Genomic DNA, 18,377 nt, shown 5'->3' on the forward strand with positions numbered 1-18,377 from the left:
GCTCTACGCAGATAAACCAAGACTCGAACCCAGAGCATTTTAACTTTCATCCATCTAAATTTCTTTTCAGTTTTCGACAAATACCGAAGATGTTCGATTGTACCTTAAAACTATAAGATAATATATTTATAAGATAAAATTAAAGGAGTGTCCATAAGACATTCCGAGTTCTTATACTTTTTATCAAGGGTTTGTTACTCTTTCAAGGTTGTTGTTTTTTTTTTGCCTCTACGTTTCAAATAAGAAGAAAATCAAAAAAGTTGAGGGCCAGAGGACTCGGTCATTAAGGACTTCAATAGTTCAAGCCCCAGACAACAGTCTTTTGACTATGAGGCAATCATCTTACCAGCGCTAAATTAGGCTTAAAGGTATTAATTGAGGTTATCAGGACCAAATATATATCAATTGTTTCACCTCTACTACTCGGATTAATTTCCTGTACAAAATTTTTAAAGCAAAACTCTTATAAATCGGTTATATATACTCACTAAGCGATCTCGTGCTCGTACACCGACGCGACCATAGCGCTGTATTCGCTCTCCAAATTGCTGTTCAAACCGGCAAGTGCGCTTAATGCACCAACACCGCCTCCACTACCGACGCCCCCGCCATTGCTGCCCACACCAACACCAGCAGCAATGCCACCGAAATTCAAATCGTTGCATGTCGTCTGCTCGCCGCAATCATATGTCTTAATTGCAGCATCGAAATGTGGTTGTTGTTGTAGCAACAATTGTTGCTGATGATTTTGCTGCTGCTGTTGTTGCTGCAGCTGTTGTTGTTGCTTCTGATAAATGATAAAATTGTCAGTTGCTGCCACGGCTGCCGCCGCCGCTGCTGCCATCGCTGTTGCTGTCACCGCAGACATTGTTGCGCTTGCCGGCAATGCGGCGTGTTTGCGCATGCCACACTGTGCGATTACCGCAATGTTGTTCTCATGTTTACCGTTGTGGTAGCTGTGGCTGCCACTGCTGCTAGCATTTGTGTCGCCATTGATGATTGTGTTGCTGCCGCCACTCTCGCTGCCCGTGTAGCTGCCGCCGCCAACACAACCATCGCCTACGCTTAAACCACCGCTGCTGGTGCTGCTATTATTGTTGTTGTTGTTACCAATGTTGCTGTTGCTGCTGCTGTTGTCGCTGACGGCATTCATGTTGCTGTCACTCTTGTGTTTGTTCAAATCGTTGACATTTTTGTTGTTACTCTTTGTGCTGCACTCAGTGTTGCCACTATTATTATTAATATTATTATTGTTGTTGTTGTTATTATTCCTCTCATTATTCAAGCCAATTATATTGTTGATGGATGGACACTGGTCTGTGGGGATTAGTATTTTTGTGGCTGGCGCTAAACCAATTGTTGATGTTGTTGCCGTAACTAAAACATTGTGTTGTTGTATGGTTGTTATTGTTGCTGTTGTTGTTGTTGGCGTTGTTGCCGAGGCAGTTGTCACCAATGTGGACAACACAGTTGGAGTTGTTGTTGTGCTAAAAAGTGAAAAGAAAACAAGCAGTTTGAGATTATTACAATAATAATAACAATGTAATGCAAATACATACATATATACATATGTAATGGTATGTTGCTTTGTTTACAAAACGCTTTTCGCACAAAGTTAGCTAGAAAGTCACCCATTAACTTCATTCAAAATGCCACAATCGGTTTCATTTCAAATGGATCAAAGTTGATTTTGAATTGGTTATTGAAATTGTTTTCCCCACTTATATCACCCACAAGTATTTATGCATGTGTTTGTGTGTTTATATGGAAGGAATTAAATTAACATGAAAATAACACAAACAAAATATTTGCTGTTCGTGGACACATCATACAAGTACATTATACGGCGCTGAAAATGTAATTTGTTGCACAATAATGCAAAAACTACAACAACAATAACAGATATTTATTTAATAAGAAGATAAAATGCTGACTTTAGTACCCTTCGTAAATACAAAAAAAAATCGTTACAAGAAATTAATTTTGATCGTTAAGTTTGTATGACAGCTATATGCTTTAGTGGTCCGATCTAAACAATTCCTTTGGAAATTGCACCATTGCCTCAGATAATATTCCGTGCCAAATTTTGTGAAGATATCTCGTCAACTGAAAAAGTTTTCTATACAAGCAGTTGTTTCCGATCGTTCAGTTTGTATGACACTATGTGGTATAGTGGTCCGATATTGGCGGTTTTGACAAAAGAGCCGTTTCTTAGGGAGAAAAGGACGTACGCAAAATTTCAGATCGATATCTCATAACCTGAAGGACTAGTTCGCGTATATTAAGACAGAGAAACATGGCTAAATTGACTCAGCTCGTTATGCTGATCATTTATGGTATATATGTATGTATACATTTAAAATTTATTGATTCTGTGACGTTTTCTTCTGAGTATATAACATTTAGTGGCAAACTTAATATACCCTGTTCAGGATATAAAAAAGTCGGGTCCACGTATTCGGAACGAATCCGAGTTTCTATCTGATAAACGACTGTCAACTTAGCAGTATTCCTCAAAATTATTTGTTAGAATTAATTTTAAAACATTAACAACTATATCTAAACTACGTCGAATACAAAAATTTACGCCAAAAAGCAGAAGTTTGTTATTTGTGTGAGCATCACTGTACTCTTTTCGATTACAGTTTCAATAGTATTAGCGGCCAATATTTTTTACGTGTACTCTAAATCAAGTCAACATGAAAAAACGGTTAAAAAATAGACTTATCGGTTTTAATGAACACTCAACATGAAACCAAAAACTTTCTTTCTTCGCGTTCTTATCGCATTGATTCTCAAAACAACGCTAGTCCGCTAACCGGCCATAATATTTACCGGTGATAGCAACATAAGCTTCTTAACAGCATCCATCCGACCATCGAAAGTACTCATAAGACAATCAACACTTCTTAGTGAGGGAGTTATAATTGGAAATACGTTTTGTTTAGGAATGTTTTTATTATTTTTTTTTCTGCCAAGTTTCGGCCATAAATTTTTCTAGCAATAAGTATATTTGGATTTTTTTACTAATGAGAATTATATATAAAGATAGAACCATAGCTTGTTCCTTGTCAAAGATTTTCGATCAATCATTATTTCAAAACAATTCCGATTATTGGAATCACGACAATTGCCCCAACTAAAACTCAAATCGACTCAAGCAAGGTACAAACAACAATAATGAGAATTTCTGAGAAGTAACTGAACTGTGAGATCGCGCGACAAAAAATTCGTATGTTGACTTAATGTACTGTTACTTACTTTAATACTGTCAAAGTTTTATGCCATTAAACCCAACCGTTTCTACCATTGAATCACAATAAAAATTACTTTCAGAGCCTGAGTCCAATCGGCAGTTCGTTGGTTCGCTGTTGCTTGGTGAAAGTCGTCTAAAGCAACCGAAAGTATATCAGCTAGCCGGGTCAGTGTGTTATCAGTAAACAATATCTTTCGATTGGACGTCGGGGTTAAAGTAATTAGTATATATGTACGTCTATACAAAAGAACATGGTGAAATCGACTCAGCGCAGTTAACTGATCATTTCGGTACAATATGGCATTCTATATAACTGTAAGATCTAGGTCAAATCTACATATTATTTCTTCAGTAGATGCTAATCTTTCTCTCGCGTTGTATAAGTGCGATTGGGTTATGCTTCAAGGCTTTAAAGAGATAAGGTCCTGATACTGTTACTGTCAAGCTCAATTATGGTTTCGGGTATTTGATGTCAAGAACTTGTAAATAATGAAAACCGTCGTGTCCGCACTATTTTGATTGCCTCGGAAAACAACATTGCACAAAAACCCGATCTCATGTACCAAATTGCCATCTGCGAATCGCTGCAGATATGCAAGAAAATGGATCCATTTCTGAAGCGGTTGGTTAGTGTTTATGAGCAGTGGGTCACTTACGACGACATCAAGTTTTAGTTTTTCAAAAACATACGAGTACTCAAATCAGAGTCCCCAATCAATATTATTATTAATATTTGCCAAAAATAAAACTATAAACTAACTGTAAAAAAAAAAAATTAATATGGCATTACGTCCCGGACTGTCGAACGACGTATAATCTGTAAAAACACAAAACAAAAACAACAAAAAATTTTTTTTTTGTTTTTTAAACATTCTTTTTACTTCTGCACCGTAACAAAAGCTTGAAAGCAATAAAAATATCTAGTTAACCACGAGATAATAAATTGCTGATCCATCCTACAAGATGCTTACTGAACTAAAACAACCAATAACTCGGTGCTAAGTATTAAAAGAGCACAAAGGCATTTATGTCGCACACATACGAATACACATACATATAAACTTGTAAGCTCACATTTGAAATGTGAAAAAACCGCTACGGTGTAAATGTGCGCTCGTATTTCGCTGCAAGCGTGAGCAATTCATCAAATTTATTGCTTTCGAAAATTGCCAATTGATGGTTAGACAACAATAAAATCACAGCGAAACAATAAATGCAATAGTTTAGTTGCTGACTTAGTTTTTTATGGCTTGTAATCAACACTCAATATTTTCAATGGGGTTAAATATATGTATGTTTGTATGTTTGTACATTTGCCTACAAGTAATTGCATACAGCCAAACATGTGTCTGGCAGGTAATAGGAAATTGTAAACCTTTAAGTCAATAAATGTGGCAAGCGATGCTGAACGTAGTAAGGCAGTAATAAATGCCAACACCTCGAACCACATACACACCTACACATACACACACATATACATGAGTAATGTTTCTAGCAATTTATAACCAATTGACTAACTGTATTATTTTCGGTTGTTAATACATAAATTTCTGTGCATTAAAAAAACATAAAATCAGCAATAATTTGTGAGGGGTTGAGGGGAGTGCCTTGAAATGCTGCAAACCCAAAAAAAAAATAGACTCATAGTTATAAATATATATGTCTACGTGCCCTTTATAATTAGGTTCAAAGCGTTGCAGCCAACCCGCTGCCCGTAGACAAATGTAAATACGTGCATTAAACTCACACACCAACATAACGGTGGAAGCATATGTTGGCCATTGTCACTGCCACTGCTGCTACTAGGTATTTACTCGATTTTCGCGCCGTCGAGAACTCTCTTGACTTCCAAGCGTTGTTTGCTCAATAATTAAATTGATTTATGTGACTGATTGATGTTTGTGTTACAGCAACCAAAAACTACAACAACAACACCAGCATGCTAGTGCTGCAGCATGGTATTGCATTGTGGCATGAATAGCAGCTAAGAATTGTAGAAGCGAATTGCAGCTCGTGCATTGTTAATGCCAATCAAGCGCTAAAATGGCGACCAAACCCAGTTTTTGCAGGTTATGGCACTTTATGTCAATATAGTTAGAGAAACAACAAAAATCAAAAGGCTAGAGGGAAGAGTGAAAACAATATAATCATTAAATTTGAAAGTCAATGGCTCTTAGTATATTTGAGTAGAACTTTATGAATTTTTTGTTAATTAATCTTGAATTGCATGTGAGTTGACATAGCAATTGTTGTTGTGAGACACTTAATTACAGAGGTTAAGGTGAAAACCAATTTTAATGTGTTGCATGTTAGCCAACCGAATCGAAAGTAACAGGAATATGAGAAAACGAAAATTCATTAAAGTCAAGAAAGTCGAGGAAGCCGAGAGACAACAGGACAGCTATGTAAAAAATAGCGAGTCAAAACCAATTTACCATAAGTCAAACACCAAAATCTCGTTTATCAGCAAAAAAATATTAAATATAAGGTCTAATATAAGGAAATCCATTACTTTTGCATGAAATTGAAGCTCTAACGCCAGTCCCTTAGAAATCCTTGTCCCTCCCGGAGCTTCTGGCGATCTTTGTGTCTTGTGTGACAGTGCCAGTCATGATGGAACACAATGTTTTTTGCGCAAGGCTTAGTATATGAGCAATTGAAACGGTCGGACTCGACGATTTCCATTAGCCTTCCAGAGTATGGTGCATTTTTACATCAAACGGAACGGAATTGGTTAAACAAAAATTGACTGTTGGAGTTGTAAACTATGCCGTGGCTTCTCTTTGCGGGTATTCATCTTTGACGCGTGCTTAAACAATATTGAGTCAAGCAATCACAAAACTGCTTGAGAGATTTTTTTAGTACAAACTTTCTAACACCATGTAGCGTAACCCGATCGGATAATACTGTATAACAACCCGGATAGTGATGATTAAAGCCTTCTATTGGAAAAATAATAGATTTCTTTTTGCTAGGAATTATATATCTTATCACTAGTAATATAGGTAGGTAGGTAGGTGTAAGGAATGACAGACGACGTACCTTTGTCTTTAGGAGGCTCATTGTGAAACCACTGGGACTAAAATCCCCTCACTCTATTTGGTCCTATTTGAACCACTTTGTGCTCTTGATAAGGTTCATCTATACAAAAAGTTTTATCTGTGCAACCTCCACAACATTGTCAAGAAACCCTCGACCGATTCGTTGTAATTCTTTTTGTATACAAAGCTTTGCATTGCACTATAGTCTCCCCTTCATCAGCCTCTTGAGAGCTTCTACAATAGCTATTATATGGCGTTCCCAGTCTGTTTGTCGACTCTACATGTAGCCAGAGGCATAAAAATTCCCTCTTTTGCGGAGTCTAATTGTAGGGTTCGTTACTAGTGGTAATGAAAGGATTTTATTCAATACCAGAATATTTAAAAATGTGTTGTTAAAATAATAATATTCAAACTTTTAGTTAAGGTCACCTTATTCATGAGAAAAGAGGCCTGCTCGCTGAACTGAGCAACCCACTGGTTCAAGTTAAGCCTCCCTTTACTCTTTTCCCTTTCATATTAACTATAGAACTTCATATTAACTATTGAATTCTACCAGAAAATTATTATTAAAGATTTTTCAGGCAACAAGCATATATTTTTTCAACACCCGCATAGTTAATTTATTATCTCCACTATTTTCTTTTACTAATAAGAGTCAAAATTTGCTACAAACAGAGTGTTAATTAAAGTTTTATTATTTTAAATGCTATAGCATGACAAGATTAGCACCTGACTTAAAAACATTTAAGTGTTTGCTAAATGAATTTTCGCAGTGCTATAAAAATATATGAATGAAATTTTCAGGCCAGTCAAATGCCATAACATACCAAAGCTTTAACGAAAATCATTTGTCCGTGAAGTAACGGATGTTCGAACTAAATACGCGAAATCTTTAACGCAAAAAAAAATTTTTTTTTTGCAAAGTTTAATTTTTGTTTTTTCTAATGTTTTGTGAATTCATTGCATTTATTGAAAGCATATGCCACTTTAGCTCCAAACCCGTTGACATACAAAAGACGCTCCCACACCAAAACCGGTGCTGTTAGTTTTATCATATTAAATTAACATATCTAGCAAATTTTATGGTAATCTTCACAGAAAAAAATATGTGCCAAAAAGAGCGAATAAACTTCAATTTGAAGGTGTGTAAAATGTGTTCAACGACAGGCGCTACCGAGCTTTATAACATCGCTAATGTGCTTTGCTGTTTTGGTGCCTTGATGCTTTAGCGGAGATAAGCGAGTATATTGTGGCATGTCTATGTAAGATGACTGTTATGAATGAAAGATGCTTGAATTGTTAACAATAGTGGAACGTTTACCTAAAGTCTATATACAAACAAATCTTCAGCAGAATTTGGGAAGATTTACATACACAAAGCAGCAGGTGAGACATTTCAAATGCTCAAAGTCAGGGGTATTCTGTTCTCTTAGCAACAATGTGCTTATACTTTTGTGGCAAGTTTACGAGATTTACTTTATTCGGCGGCTTGTTATACTATTGATCTGACAAGCGAGTACCTAACCTAAGAAGACTATCGTTGAGTAGAGAAATATCTTCATCAAAGGTGTAGTGTACTAATAAATATACATACATACACATATATATTGTTTATATATACATACTCTCTTGTATGGCTAACTTTGCTATTGCTTTGTTATCCACATTTTTGGCGAGTATGCTCTCAGTTTTTTGAAATGTTTCAGTAAGTTTCAATCCTATCGACTTGTTTATCATTTGCTAAGGATAAAGGAATATTTTGATCTAAAGTCTCTGTAAAGACTAAGCATAGAAAACGAAAAAGTCTCTTTTTTTTAAAGTTTTCCACCTTCTGATGACAATGTCTAACCTATATATACATATAAAGTACCATCTGACGAATTTGATACGGACTAGTCCAATTGATCTGCGCGCGCAAAGCGAGTCAATATACAATTTTTTTCTAGAGTGGTACAATTTTTTTTATGTTCGTATGAAGTTAGATGTACAAATGTCAATTAGTGTGTGTTTGGCAGCTGTTTGTTTACGACGCGAAAAGTTTGGCGATTTTAAACAGGAACAAAATTTGGCAACGTGTCTGCTTGAAATTTTGTGTTTCCAATAGAATCACGGCTTCCGAAAATTGAAAATATTATTGAAATGTTTTGGGGCGTCGCCTTGTCATGAACACAAGTATTACAGTAGCACAGTTCATCGAACACTTGCCTCATGCGAGTCCTTCATTCACCCCTGTTAATGACGATAACATTAAAAAAGTTAAAGAAACAGTGCTTGAAAATTGTCATGTTGGCATCAGAGAGATGCAAAGGATCTCAAAATATTTAATGGATCGACTTAACACTTTTGAGTATAAAGACTAGTAGCAAAATGGCTGAATCTTTTGCAAAAACGACGTCAAATAGAGGTCGCAAAAGGGGTGATTGATTACTGATGATTGGATTGGATGATTGGTGAGGACCCTGCATTCATCAAACACATTATTACTGGTGACGAGACGTAAGTTTATTAATATAACATTGAAACTGTCCAACAATCTAGCGAATAGCTACGCTCCGAAAATGAGGCGAAACCGAAAAAACCAAAATTCCCAGCCGAAGCTACGTGAAAGTTTTATTTTCCTTGTCAATCCGGATCAAATTTATTCGTCAAAATCAGGTGGTAAACTCTAAGATAAAACTAAGCATATAAGCACGGATAATATATGATAGAGGAGTAGGCATTATAGCAGTTCATTCGAGTCAAAATCTATAATGAGTCATAGTAAATAAATCAATAAAAACACCAAAAAATATTTTAATATGTAACGTACGAGAACTATTAACTCGGCACCATTGCTCGAAATTTCTTCAGGAATATTTTCTGTCGTTACAACAACAACAATATCATTTTTATGCTGTATATTTTATTGAGATGCCCACATTAGCCATTTGACCGATAAAGTAAACTGTGAAAATTTTCAAACTGAAAAAAGTCGCTAGGTTTATTTAGTCGAACTTTTTCAAGATCAAAAGTGACCCATTTTAAGAATACGTTAGGTTTAAGGATATGTTAGGGAGATATAGATAACAATTGTCGTGTCTACTACAAGTAACGATTAGTTTAAAAGTTAAGCCATATTGTGCTTGAAACTCGATTTAGGAGGTGTTGAAACGAACAAGCAACTGACATAAATAAATAAAATATATTAATCTCACCGAAAATGGTAGTAAACTTAATTACATTGAGTTTAAACGATTTTAGAAAGTTATTGTTATACTTTCTCTGGTCAAATATAGTTCGCTTACAGTGCCCTGACTGTTAGATTTTATTTACTTTTTTCATAAGAAAGCTAACTTTCAAACATTAGCACACTAAAATCGACTTATAAATATGTACATGTGTAGTTATTGCCATTTTAGCGATGGGTCAACAAACTATTATGCAATACAAACTATTCGCACACTTTTTAGCTTCGAACTGATTTAAAAAAATTTTTTTTTTTGCAAACGATCGCCATAAATTCGCGAATTAATTACGCACACATTACACATTAGCGTTTAGCTATCATATAACCCGCTGATATTGCTCACTAATCGCATGCGATATGTGCCCATTTCAGTTCATCAGATATATTTAATGGACTTAATGCATTTTTTTGTGTTTTAGATTTTTGTTTTTGCTGATTTTTTATTATATATGTATATGCCAAAACGGATGTTTACTGAAGCATTAAATGAGCAACAGACACCCTTTTACCAACATCGTTTCACCACATTCAACATTTTGAAAATTTTTATTTTTTAGTTTTTAAATTTCAAATATAAGTAAATTAATATTTATGTTATCGCTTTATGAGCGATCTAAATCACATGTTTATGTACTTCTATGCATGTATGTAAGTGTGGATATATGCATGTATTTGTTTGCGAGGTGAAACTTAATTTATATTCTCATCCATATTACCGCAATCGTTTTGCTTTAATTAATTTGAACCTGCCGCTGCAACACACCTTGACGCATGCGCAGTTAGGTAAGTATGTAAATGCATATAAAATATGTATAACGAACCGTTAACTACATATGCTATTCGATTTTTGTAATTAATTAATTTTCTTATTTCGTATTTCTTATCTGCAAAGTCGTTAAATTGCAAACGTTTGCTGACTGCCGAATGCCAATTTTTAACGGTCAGCTATTAGTGCGTAGACTGTTGTCCAAAAACAACTACAACAAAATATTTTCGCACTGCATATTTTAAACTTCAATATTTTTTTCATATTTGGCACCATTTATTTAACAGTGTTTCCTTTCGTTTTTAGGTTTAATCGTCCATAAAAGGAGCGTTGCGTTGCATTGCGTTTGTATATGAGTGCGTGTGTAAAGGTACATTAAACAATAAAAATATTCATGAATTTATATAGCTACATTTCAAATCGGTTGCTTAATACTTTATACTGCCTAATATGATCAAATTATATTTAAATATAATAAACTTAGTTTATTGCTGTTATTGCATTTAAATTGCTGTTTCGCAAAAATTTCTTTATGGTGGCCGTGGTGGCATAGTTCAAGCATATTTTTGCTCTTAAAAATTTGTTTTTCAATTTATTGACCAATTAGAGACGGCTTAAAACTTTTATCTTCCTGATAAAATATATAATAAATAATATAAACTAGAACCTGTTCTATTTAAACTGCGAGTCTACGCCGAGTCGATAAAAAGATTGTTCCAAGATTGGTGCAATATTTTTCTATGTCGTATGAAGTTTGATCTCCATATATCATTAATTTTGTGTTTGGCAGCTGTTTGTTTACAACATGAACAGTTTTTCTGAGGATTTTTACCATAGAAGAATAAACAAATTTAACAACATCTTTGCTTGTAATTCTTTTGTTTCTAATGGCTACAAAATCATTGAAAATATTGTAGAAATTTTTTGGAAATTCCACTTTAATAGGAACACAAGTCTTTGAGTGGCATAAAGCATGCAGTCAAAGGTCGTTAAATCATCAAAAACTTGCCGTATGCGAGTCGTTCACTCACCCCTTCTAATGACGATAATATCGAAAAGGTTGAAGAAACAGTGCTTGAAAATCGACGTGTTAGCATCGGAGAGATAACAGAAGATCTCAACATCTCTTATGGATCAACTCAACACTTACTATTTATTGTTTTGGTTCTGTTGCCTACCAATGCTAGACTTGTACCAAAAGATCTAAATGCGCCGCCAAGTTCTAGCATTATAACATAACTTTTCGAAACTGAAAAGTTCGTTTCGGTGAACGCGTGAGACCATTGACCCAATATATAAAAATCGACAGAAAAATAGTCAAATTTGTTCTACGGCTTACTTTATTAATTTGCGACTTAAGAAGAGCACAGAAACACACGAAACAATATTTAATACTGCAGAAGTTGCTTATTTTGCTTCTAGATTCGATAAAAACAAGAATTGTGTAAACAATGATGCCACGAAATCCAACCACTATCATCAAACAAACTATCAGCGGGTTTCTATCGCACATATCCAAAGGAATAAATGAAGACCACGACCTACAAGATCGCTCCTATCACTGTTATAAAATGACCTTTAGTCCTGAAGGTACATATAAAGACTGCTCCAAGGCAATTAAGCATCTCAGCTGAAAATATTGACCTAAACTTGGTGCGCGAAAAGTACTATACTTCAAAATTTCTATCGATTCCTCGTCGTACGACATTGTACGACTCCTAGTAGAAACTTAAATTGCTCTTAGTCACTGTAATACTATATGTACTAAGAAATTATTCGACGCCATACCCACCTAGAGTAGCGTAATTGTTGTAAACGATACCGATATGCTATTTTTATGTTTGTGGCGCAATTTCACTAAAAGCCCATGTAGTGGTTGAAGGTTGTCAAAGTATTTTCTGACAACTTTGCAGTTTAAGGTGATTTTGGACCCGTTTTTGGACTGAGTACGTTTAGTCCTTCGTGAATCCAGAAAAAGAACTCCAGTAATTAGGTGTCGAGTGTCGGCAAACCATAACAAATTTGCTTAAGCTTTTAATTTCTATTCCCACCAGCTGAGCCGAATGTCTAAAGTTGTGACATCCACAATATTTTAGCCCTGATCTCGCCAATGTGGTGCAATCGAGAAGAAAGTATTGAGTTGTTTCTACATCGTCCAAACATTAAGCTGAGTGTAAAAACCTTGCTGGTTCTCTTGCGATTTACTTTGGGCCAGGAGGATCTTGCGAACGCGCACAGGTAGTATCAGGCTCACCTATTCAATAGTAACCCGCAAGAGGACAATGAAAATCCTAACTGTATTAACTTCAGCGATAGCGAGGCTGAGGTGCCTTTCCATGTCGGCTCATCAGCTTTGCAGGTACCTGTAATTTCGCTATGGCCAAGTCTTATTCAGAATAACCCAATGCCGTTGATAGTGAGGTTAGGCATTTCTCAACCAGTGTACGGTTATTGAGTTTAAGGGTACTATTGTTATCGCTAAAGAAGACTGCGCGGAGGAGCTGCAACTGCCACTTTTATGGCAGAAACCTCGGCTTGAGAAACGCTACAATAATCAGCAAGCCTGAAACTGGTATTGATGGAAAGAGCCCGACAGTAGACGCCTCCACAAATCTTTCCCCGAAGCTTTACTCCGTAAAGACCGTAAATTTTTATGAATTCCTTGTCGGCTAATTTACCTCAAAAGCAAACAGATTTTAAAAGGTTCAACATTTTAATATGCAATATACATGATTTGGTCTTAAAGCATTGGGTTTATTATTAGTGGAAAAATTGTATTGGATTAAGATTTCTAGAAACATTCTACAATCTCTGTAATTACTGAAAAAACAGGTTAAGATCTGAAATTTTTTCAGATAACCCGCACTAAACACGCACTTATCATCAACAATTTTAACCAAAATCTTACTTTTTATATTAAGAACATTTTGGATAAGTACGAAGATCTTATGCAGGAGGAAATCACAGTTATACACAATTTCTGGCTAATATCCATAGAATATAAGATAATAGAGTATCAGAATATCATATAACCCATACAAATTTTAATAACTGCTTGAACAACTTTTTTCTACGATATAAAACCAAACTCCAATAATACGAGTATACGAACTGAATTTCCAATTATTTTGAAAATTAAGACTAAAGTTCTTATAATAAGATTAGCACACACACACCATTAGTAAGCGATACGAGCACAAAAACAATAGAAGCAGTGTCATAGCGAAATATAGAAAAAGATTCCTTTAAGCTAGGTTTTGTTAATGGAAGTGGAAAATCATATGACGTTTTTTTTTTTGTAATAAACATGAATGAATAATTGTATGCTTACGCGAATGGATAGAACGACAGCTGGCCGAGGCGTAGCGCCGTTTAGTGTACGAGTACATTTTTGCATAACAATGCTCCCTCTTTCTTTTGTTTTTGCTGTCCGCGAATCAAATTTTCATTTAAAATTTTCATATATAGTATTAAAAAGAAATATGTATGTATATTTTCTTCCGTATGTACTCGAGCTGTACATCTTGGATGTGTAACGTCAGAAGATTTTGTATATTTCTATATATAGAATCAATTTATAGACTTCAAAGCGTGCGTATGTATATGTATTTATTTATACAACGACTTCCCACCACTTCACATATCTTTCGATTAATTTTTATCATCTTAATATTGCATTCTTTCTACATGTGCTTGATCAAAAGCAGCATTGTAAGCGCGGAACCTTGAATAAGAAACAAAAATCATGCATGTTAATAACCAATTTCATTCATAATAATAATATTTATCGAGAAAAAAACGTGCTCCAAGATTTTAGATATGTCTGGGGTTAGGTTTTAGCTATACTATGATCGAAGCTTAGAACGTTTTCTACATATTGTCGTTCCACAGCTCGAGAGCTCCATATTCAACTGCGACAATTCGTAAAAAAATCTACTCATTGATGGGCGATTTCCCGGTTATTATCATACATATATGCGCCGGATTCCGTTATGTGGCAGTTAAGAGAAAACATTTCTAAAAGTGGGTGAATTCGTAAGAAAGAGAGCTCATTGATCTGACTTTTGGGATCGTTAACATCAAAATCTAAACCGTTATTGAATTTATCACTTTATTTACACATATTTAACGTAACTACATTTTCAGCTATCCATGTCGAATATACCGTCAGATATACCATAGAAGGTTTGTTCAAAATATACCGCAAATTTTTTAATTCTTGAGAAAGTGTTTATTTAATCATATCTACTTTGTCCCTTTGAAAGTAAGCACCCCTAGATATAATGATTTAGCGCACGAAAATTCAAAATTTGCGTTACTTTTTGAACAAACCTCGTATGTATAAAAACGATTATATAGCGTGTTTTCTTAGAGACGTAGAATTTCCTACAAGGCAAGTTGTCAAATCAGCTATGTTTGACATTTCTTATTCAGTATAATTTGTAAAATTACTAGACAAAGACTTACACTGGAAAAATTAAAATAAAATAAATAAAAATTTTGAATTTTTTACCAAAACTTGCTTGTGTCAGAAATCCGTTTCCAACACTACGCAAATGGTTTTCTATTCTTCTTTTAATTTAGGTTCTAAACCTCCAACAAAAAACCCTTTAAAAGCAATCATTACATAAATAATCACATAATCAAATTTTGTATCAAATTTTTGTCCTACCTTTCACTTGTTGTTGTTGCTGCTATTGCGTTATTATTGTTATTGTTATGGGCGGTATCCGTTGTCACTGGAACATTCGTATTTATTTTGCTTCGCATCACCAACTGCAACCAATTTGGCACAGGCGGCAGTGGTGCCGGATCTGGTGTAAATCTGAAAATTTTAAGTGTAGTTTTGAGGTTAGTTATTCTCAGAAAATATAAAAATTGATAACAGATAGATAAAATATTTCAAAAATCACAAAGCCTGCATAAATAAGACGTCAAAAAGTTTACCGATATCGTAGAAAATTTAACAGTTTTCGTGTTAGCTCTAGGGGGTTAGCATACACCAACAACATTTTTTTTTTTGGATCTACCCTATATATTAACATTGAATTTCTAAGTATGAATCGCGTCGAGGCAAAATAAATGGATTTCTTGCAAAAAAAGAACTCTTGGGTTAAGGGTTAAAATCATACCATCTACGAATGCTAGGCTAAAATGTCGATCCTAAGAGGGATATCACTTAGACAGCGTAGAACGTCGGTCCGTTGTGTTACCTAAAACTCCAATACATATATGCATAGATCATCAAATCCATCATAATTTGACAAAGCGTCATAAATTGGTTTTGCCTGCAAATATCAATTTCAGTTAGGTCAGCTGGTTCGCCGAAGGTATAACTGTCGAGGAGTTTCAACCTCATTCTCCTTGAAACCGGAACTCCACCGTTAAACCATCTTATTCGCATATTTCACTCTCTGGTATAGATCACAACCGGATGATAAATTTACAGGGATATTTACAGGGGGTTTAACTACAAAAAATCTCCAAAAATTTGCTGCCCTGTTAGACAGGTATTACTTATATTAAGCATGGGCGGGGTATGACACTGTGTATCATCCGTTAGTAACGTTTTTTATAAGTATGTTTCTTTATCCATTGCAGCTAACCTTCATTATCTTTGCTTGTGTGAACTAGTTTTCTCTATAAACTTTTACTGTTACGCAGTATAACCTAACCTTAGTGGGTTCACTATATATAAGATATGAATAGGTTGTGTTTCTTACCTTATAATGGGATTGCAGTGCTTCGATTTTGGCACAGCAAAAACATCGCTAGCCGCGCTTGCCTTCTCCAATTTAGCATCGACCTCGGGTACCGGCGCCAACATGCTGCCACTACCGCTGCTCGAACGCCTATTACTGCTTACTCTGCTAGTTGTAGTTCCAATTCCATTACCATTTGTATTTCCATTTACATTGGCATTTTCCATTGCGCTTGCTACTAATGTCGTATACTCATCGGAACCGCCGATATCCATCTCCAGGCTGGACATTGAGCTGAGCGAACCACGCGCCGCTGTTGCATGATGGCAACGCTGCAACTCTATTGCATTTGCTTCCTCAAACTGACTCATATCGAACTTGATCAACACTACAAGATCAAAAGCACAAGAGAGACAGAGCGAGAGAAATACACACAGAGAGAGTGGAGTGGTGAAAGGATAATAGAAAGATAGCAGACAACATTGCAAGTTTACAAAAAGAAAATGAACGTTGATGAACGTGCGGGGTGCATTACAATTGACATTTAGTACGAAATATTACAATTGGAATTTTATAATATTTTTTGGTTTTATTTAATTTTATATCGATTTGTGCATAAATTGATAATAGAATTAATTTTTGTCGATTTGTTTTTGCTTGTAGAAATTATTTTGAAAATATGTTGTTGTTTATTATTATTATTATTTATCCATTTGATAATAATTTTAAATTGATTGTTGTTGTGTTGTCGAATTGTTATTATTTATTTAGTTATTATTTGGCAGAGAAAAAAGAAAAAGAAGGACAAAGCGATACGCTCAAAATTGTTAACATTGACCACTCAACATATACCCCACCTTTAATAATTACTCACGTTTGTCTAACGGTCCCAATTTGCGCGCCAAGCTAAACATCATTTCAGCGGTCCAGTAGTCCGGTATGCGTGCGAATATCGAACCGGCATCTGCCGGTAACTGGAAACCCAGCTTGTGTAGCAGCAATACGAATGGTTGATAGAGCATCGTTGTCGCCTGATCGGTGTTCCACTGCACAACCGGTATGGATTTGTTTTTCACTGAAAATGATGAGAACAAAAAAATACGTTAGTTATTCGACTGATATATATTATATATTATTTACTTATACTTTACAAAAATGTCTTAAATCTGGGTTTGAAATATACAATTTGACTCTTCTGCTAAATTTATGCAGTCTCAGGGTGTTTCTGAGAGGGTGCGACGGGTTCTGAACGCATAAGATTTAAAATGTATCAGTGAAATCATCTCAGTACCTTTTCTTAATTTTCAACTTAACATTTAGCTAAATCATGGCAGCGCTCACTTTTGTCTATCAGTGTATTATCTGGTCTTAAAATTAATAGTGATGGGCTTTACGCCGATATTCACATTTTTTATGTTTAAGCGTGAACCCCAATTGGGGATGAATCCCTCTAACTTGTATTTGCCTTTGGTTTCTTTCTCCGTTGTACACCCCAAGCTAGCAACGGGTTGTCGTAACAAAAGTAGTCGCTCTGAACACAGACTTATGCTCTCAACTATGGAAAACCATGATCCAGAACACGGCAAAACTTTTCGAGGTACGATTTATTCTTATTATTATGTATGTGTATGCAATACGAAATCGGAGTCAATAGGTTTAAATTGTTTACCTTGGTTAATATAAGCACGGACTGAAAGAGGAGGGAGTCCGAAGTTCTCTGTACGGTCCGGTGATCTGCAACAATTTTTTGCGAGATTTTTTCTTCAAAAATTGATGACGGTTTTCTGTGGATGGTTCTGGATATAACTTTCGGTCATATGTAAAACATATAACAACAGAAATCCTTTCAAAAGAAGGTCACAATTTCGGTCCATTTATGTATGGTAAATATGAAAAAGTTTTCAAAAATTTTCAAAACTATTAGGACATAGTCAAAGATACTACCCATTTCTGATGGAAATAGAATCTTAAATGAGTTCCATCATGAATTGACTTTATACCAAGCTTTCAACTTAAGGTCTTGAGGTTAGGAGCGAACCGGATTGAAAATTAATGTAAATCTTTCTGATACCCTTGGAGAACCTCAAAAAGAGTTCCATTCTACTAAAGAATGTATGACTTTACTTATTTATAACTCTTTGTTTTAAAAACCAAGGCTTTACTTACATATATAATGATAAGCTACCGGTTCCATGACGTATTGTAAATTCTGACGATCTTCACGTTGTAAACAATTCTTCAAAATTAATTTTATGTAACAACATTCCAGCAATATCTTTTGCAACCAAACCAAATGTTTCTCCTTATTCTCCTTGACAATTAGATCACGTAAAATCTATAGATAAAAGAGCTATTAACAAAAATCTTATAGTGGAAGCTTGTTAGC

The 18,377-nt window shown here is 35.1% G+C and overlaps 1 protein-coding gene across 2 annotated transcripts in view; it reads right to left on the minus strand.

The window, feature by feature from the left end:
- Window positions 1-18,377, minus strand: part of tim (timeless) — a 39,774-nt gene that overhangs the window by 4,525 nt on the left and 16,872 nt on the right. Inside the window, exons 13-17 of one of the 2 annotated variants that reach the window (XM_036366837.2) lie at window positions 18,158-18,326; window positions 16,866-17,066; window positions 16,013-16,379; window positions 14,962-15,114; window positions 489-1,487 (exon numbers count right to left, since the gene is read on the minus strand). In XM_036366837.2, the coding sequence (XP_036222730.2) occupies window positions 489-1,487; window positions 14,962-15,114; window positions 16,013-16,379; window positions 16,866-17,066; window positions 18,158-18,326 (1,889 nt within the window). Of the gene's footprint in view, window positions 1-488; window positions 1,488-14,961; window positions 15,115-16,012; window positions 16,380-16,857; window positions 17,067-18,157; window positions 18,327-18,377 lie in introns of those variants that run through there. The other variant, XM_070106174.1, reaches the window with a different exon arrangement.

Source organism: Bactrocera oleae, chromosome 3 (genome assembly GCF_042242935.1).
Source record: "Bactrocera oleae isolate idBacOlea1 chromosome 3, idBacOlea1, whole genome shotgun sequence".
Taxonomy (NCBI): domain Eukaryota; kingdom Metazoa; phylum Arthropoda; class Insecta; order Diptera; family Tephritidae; genus Bactrocera; species Bactrocera oleae.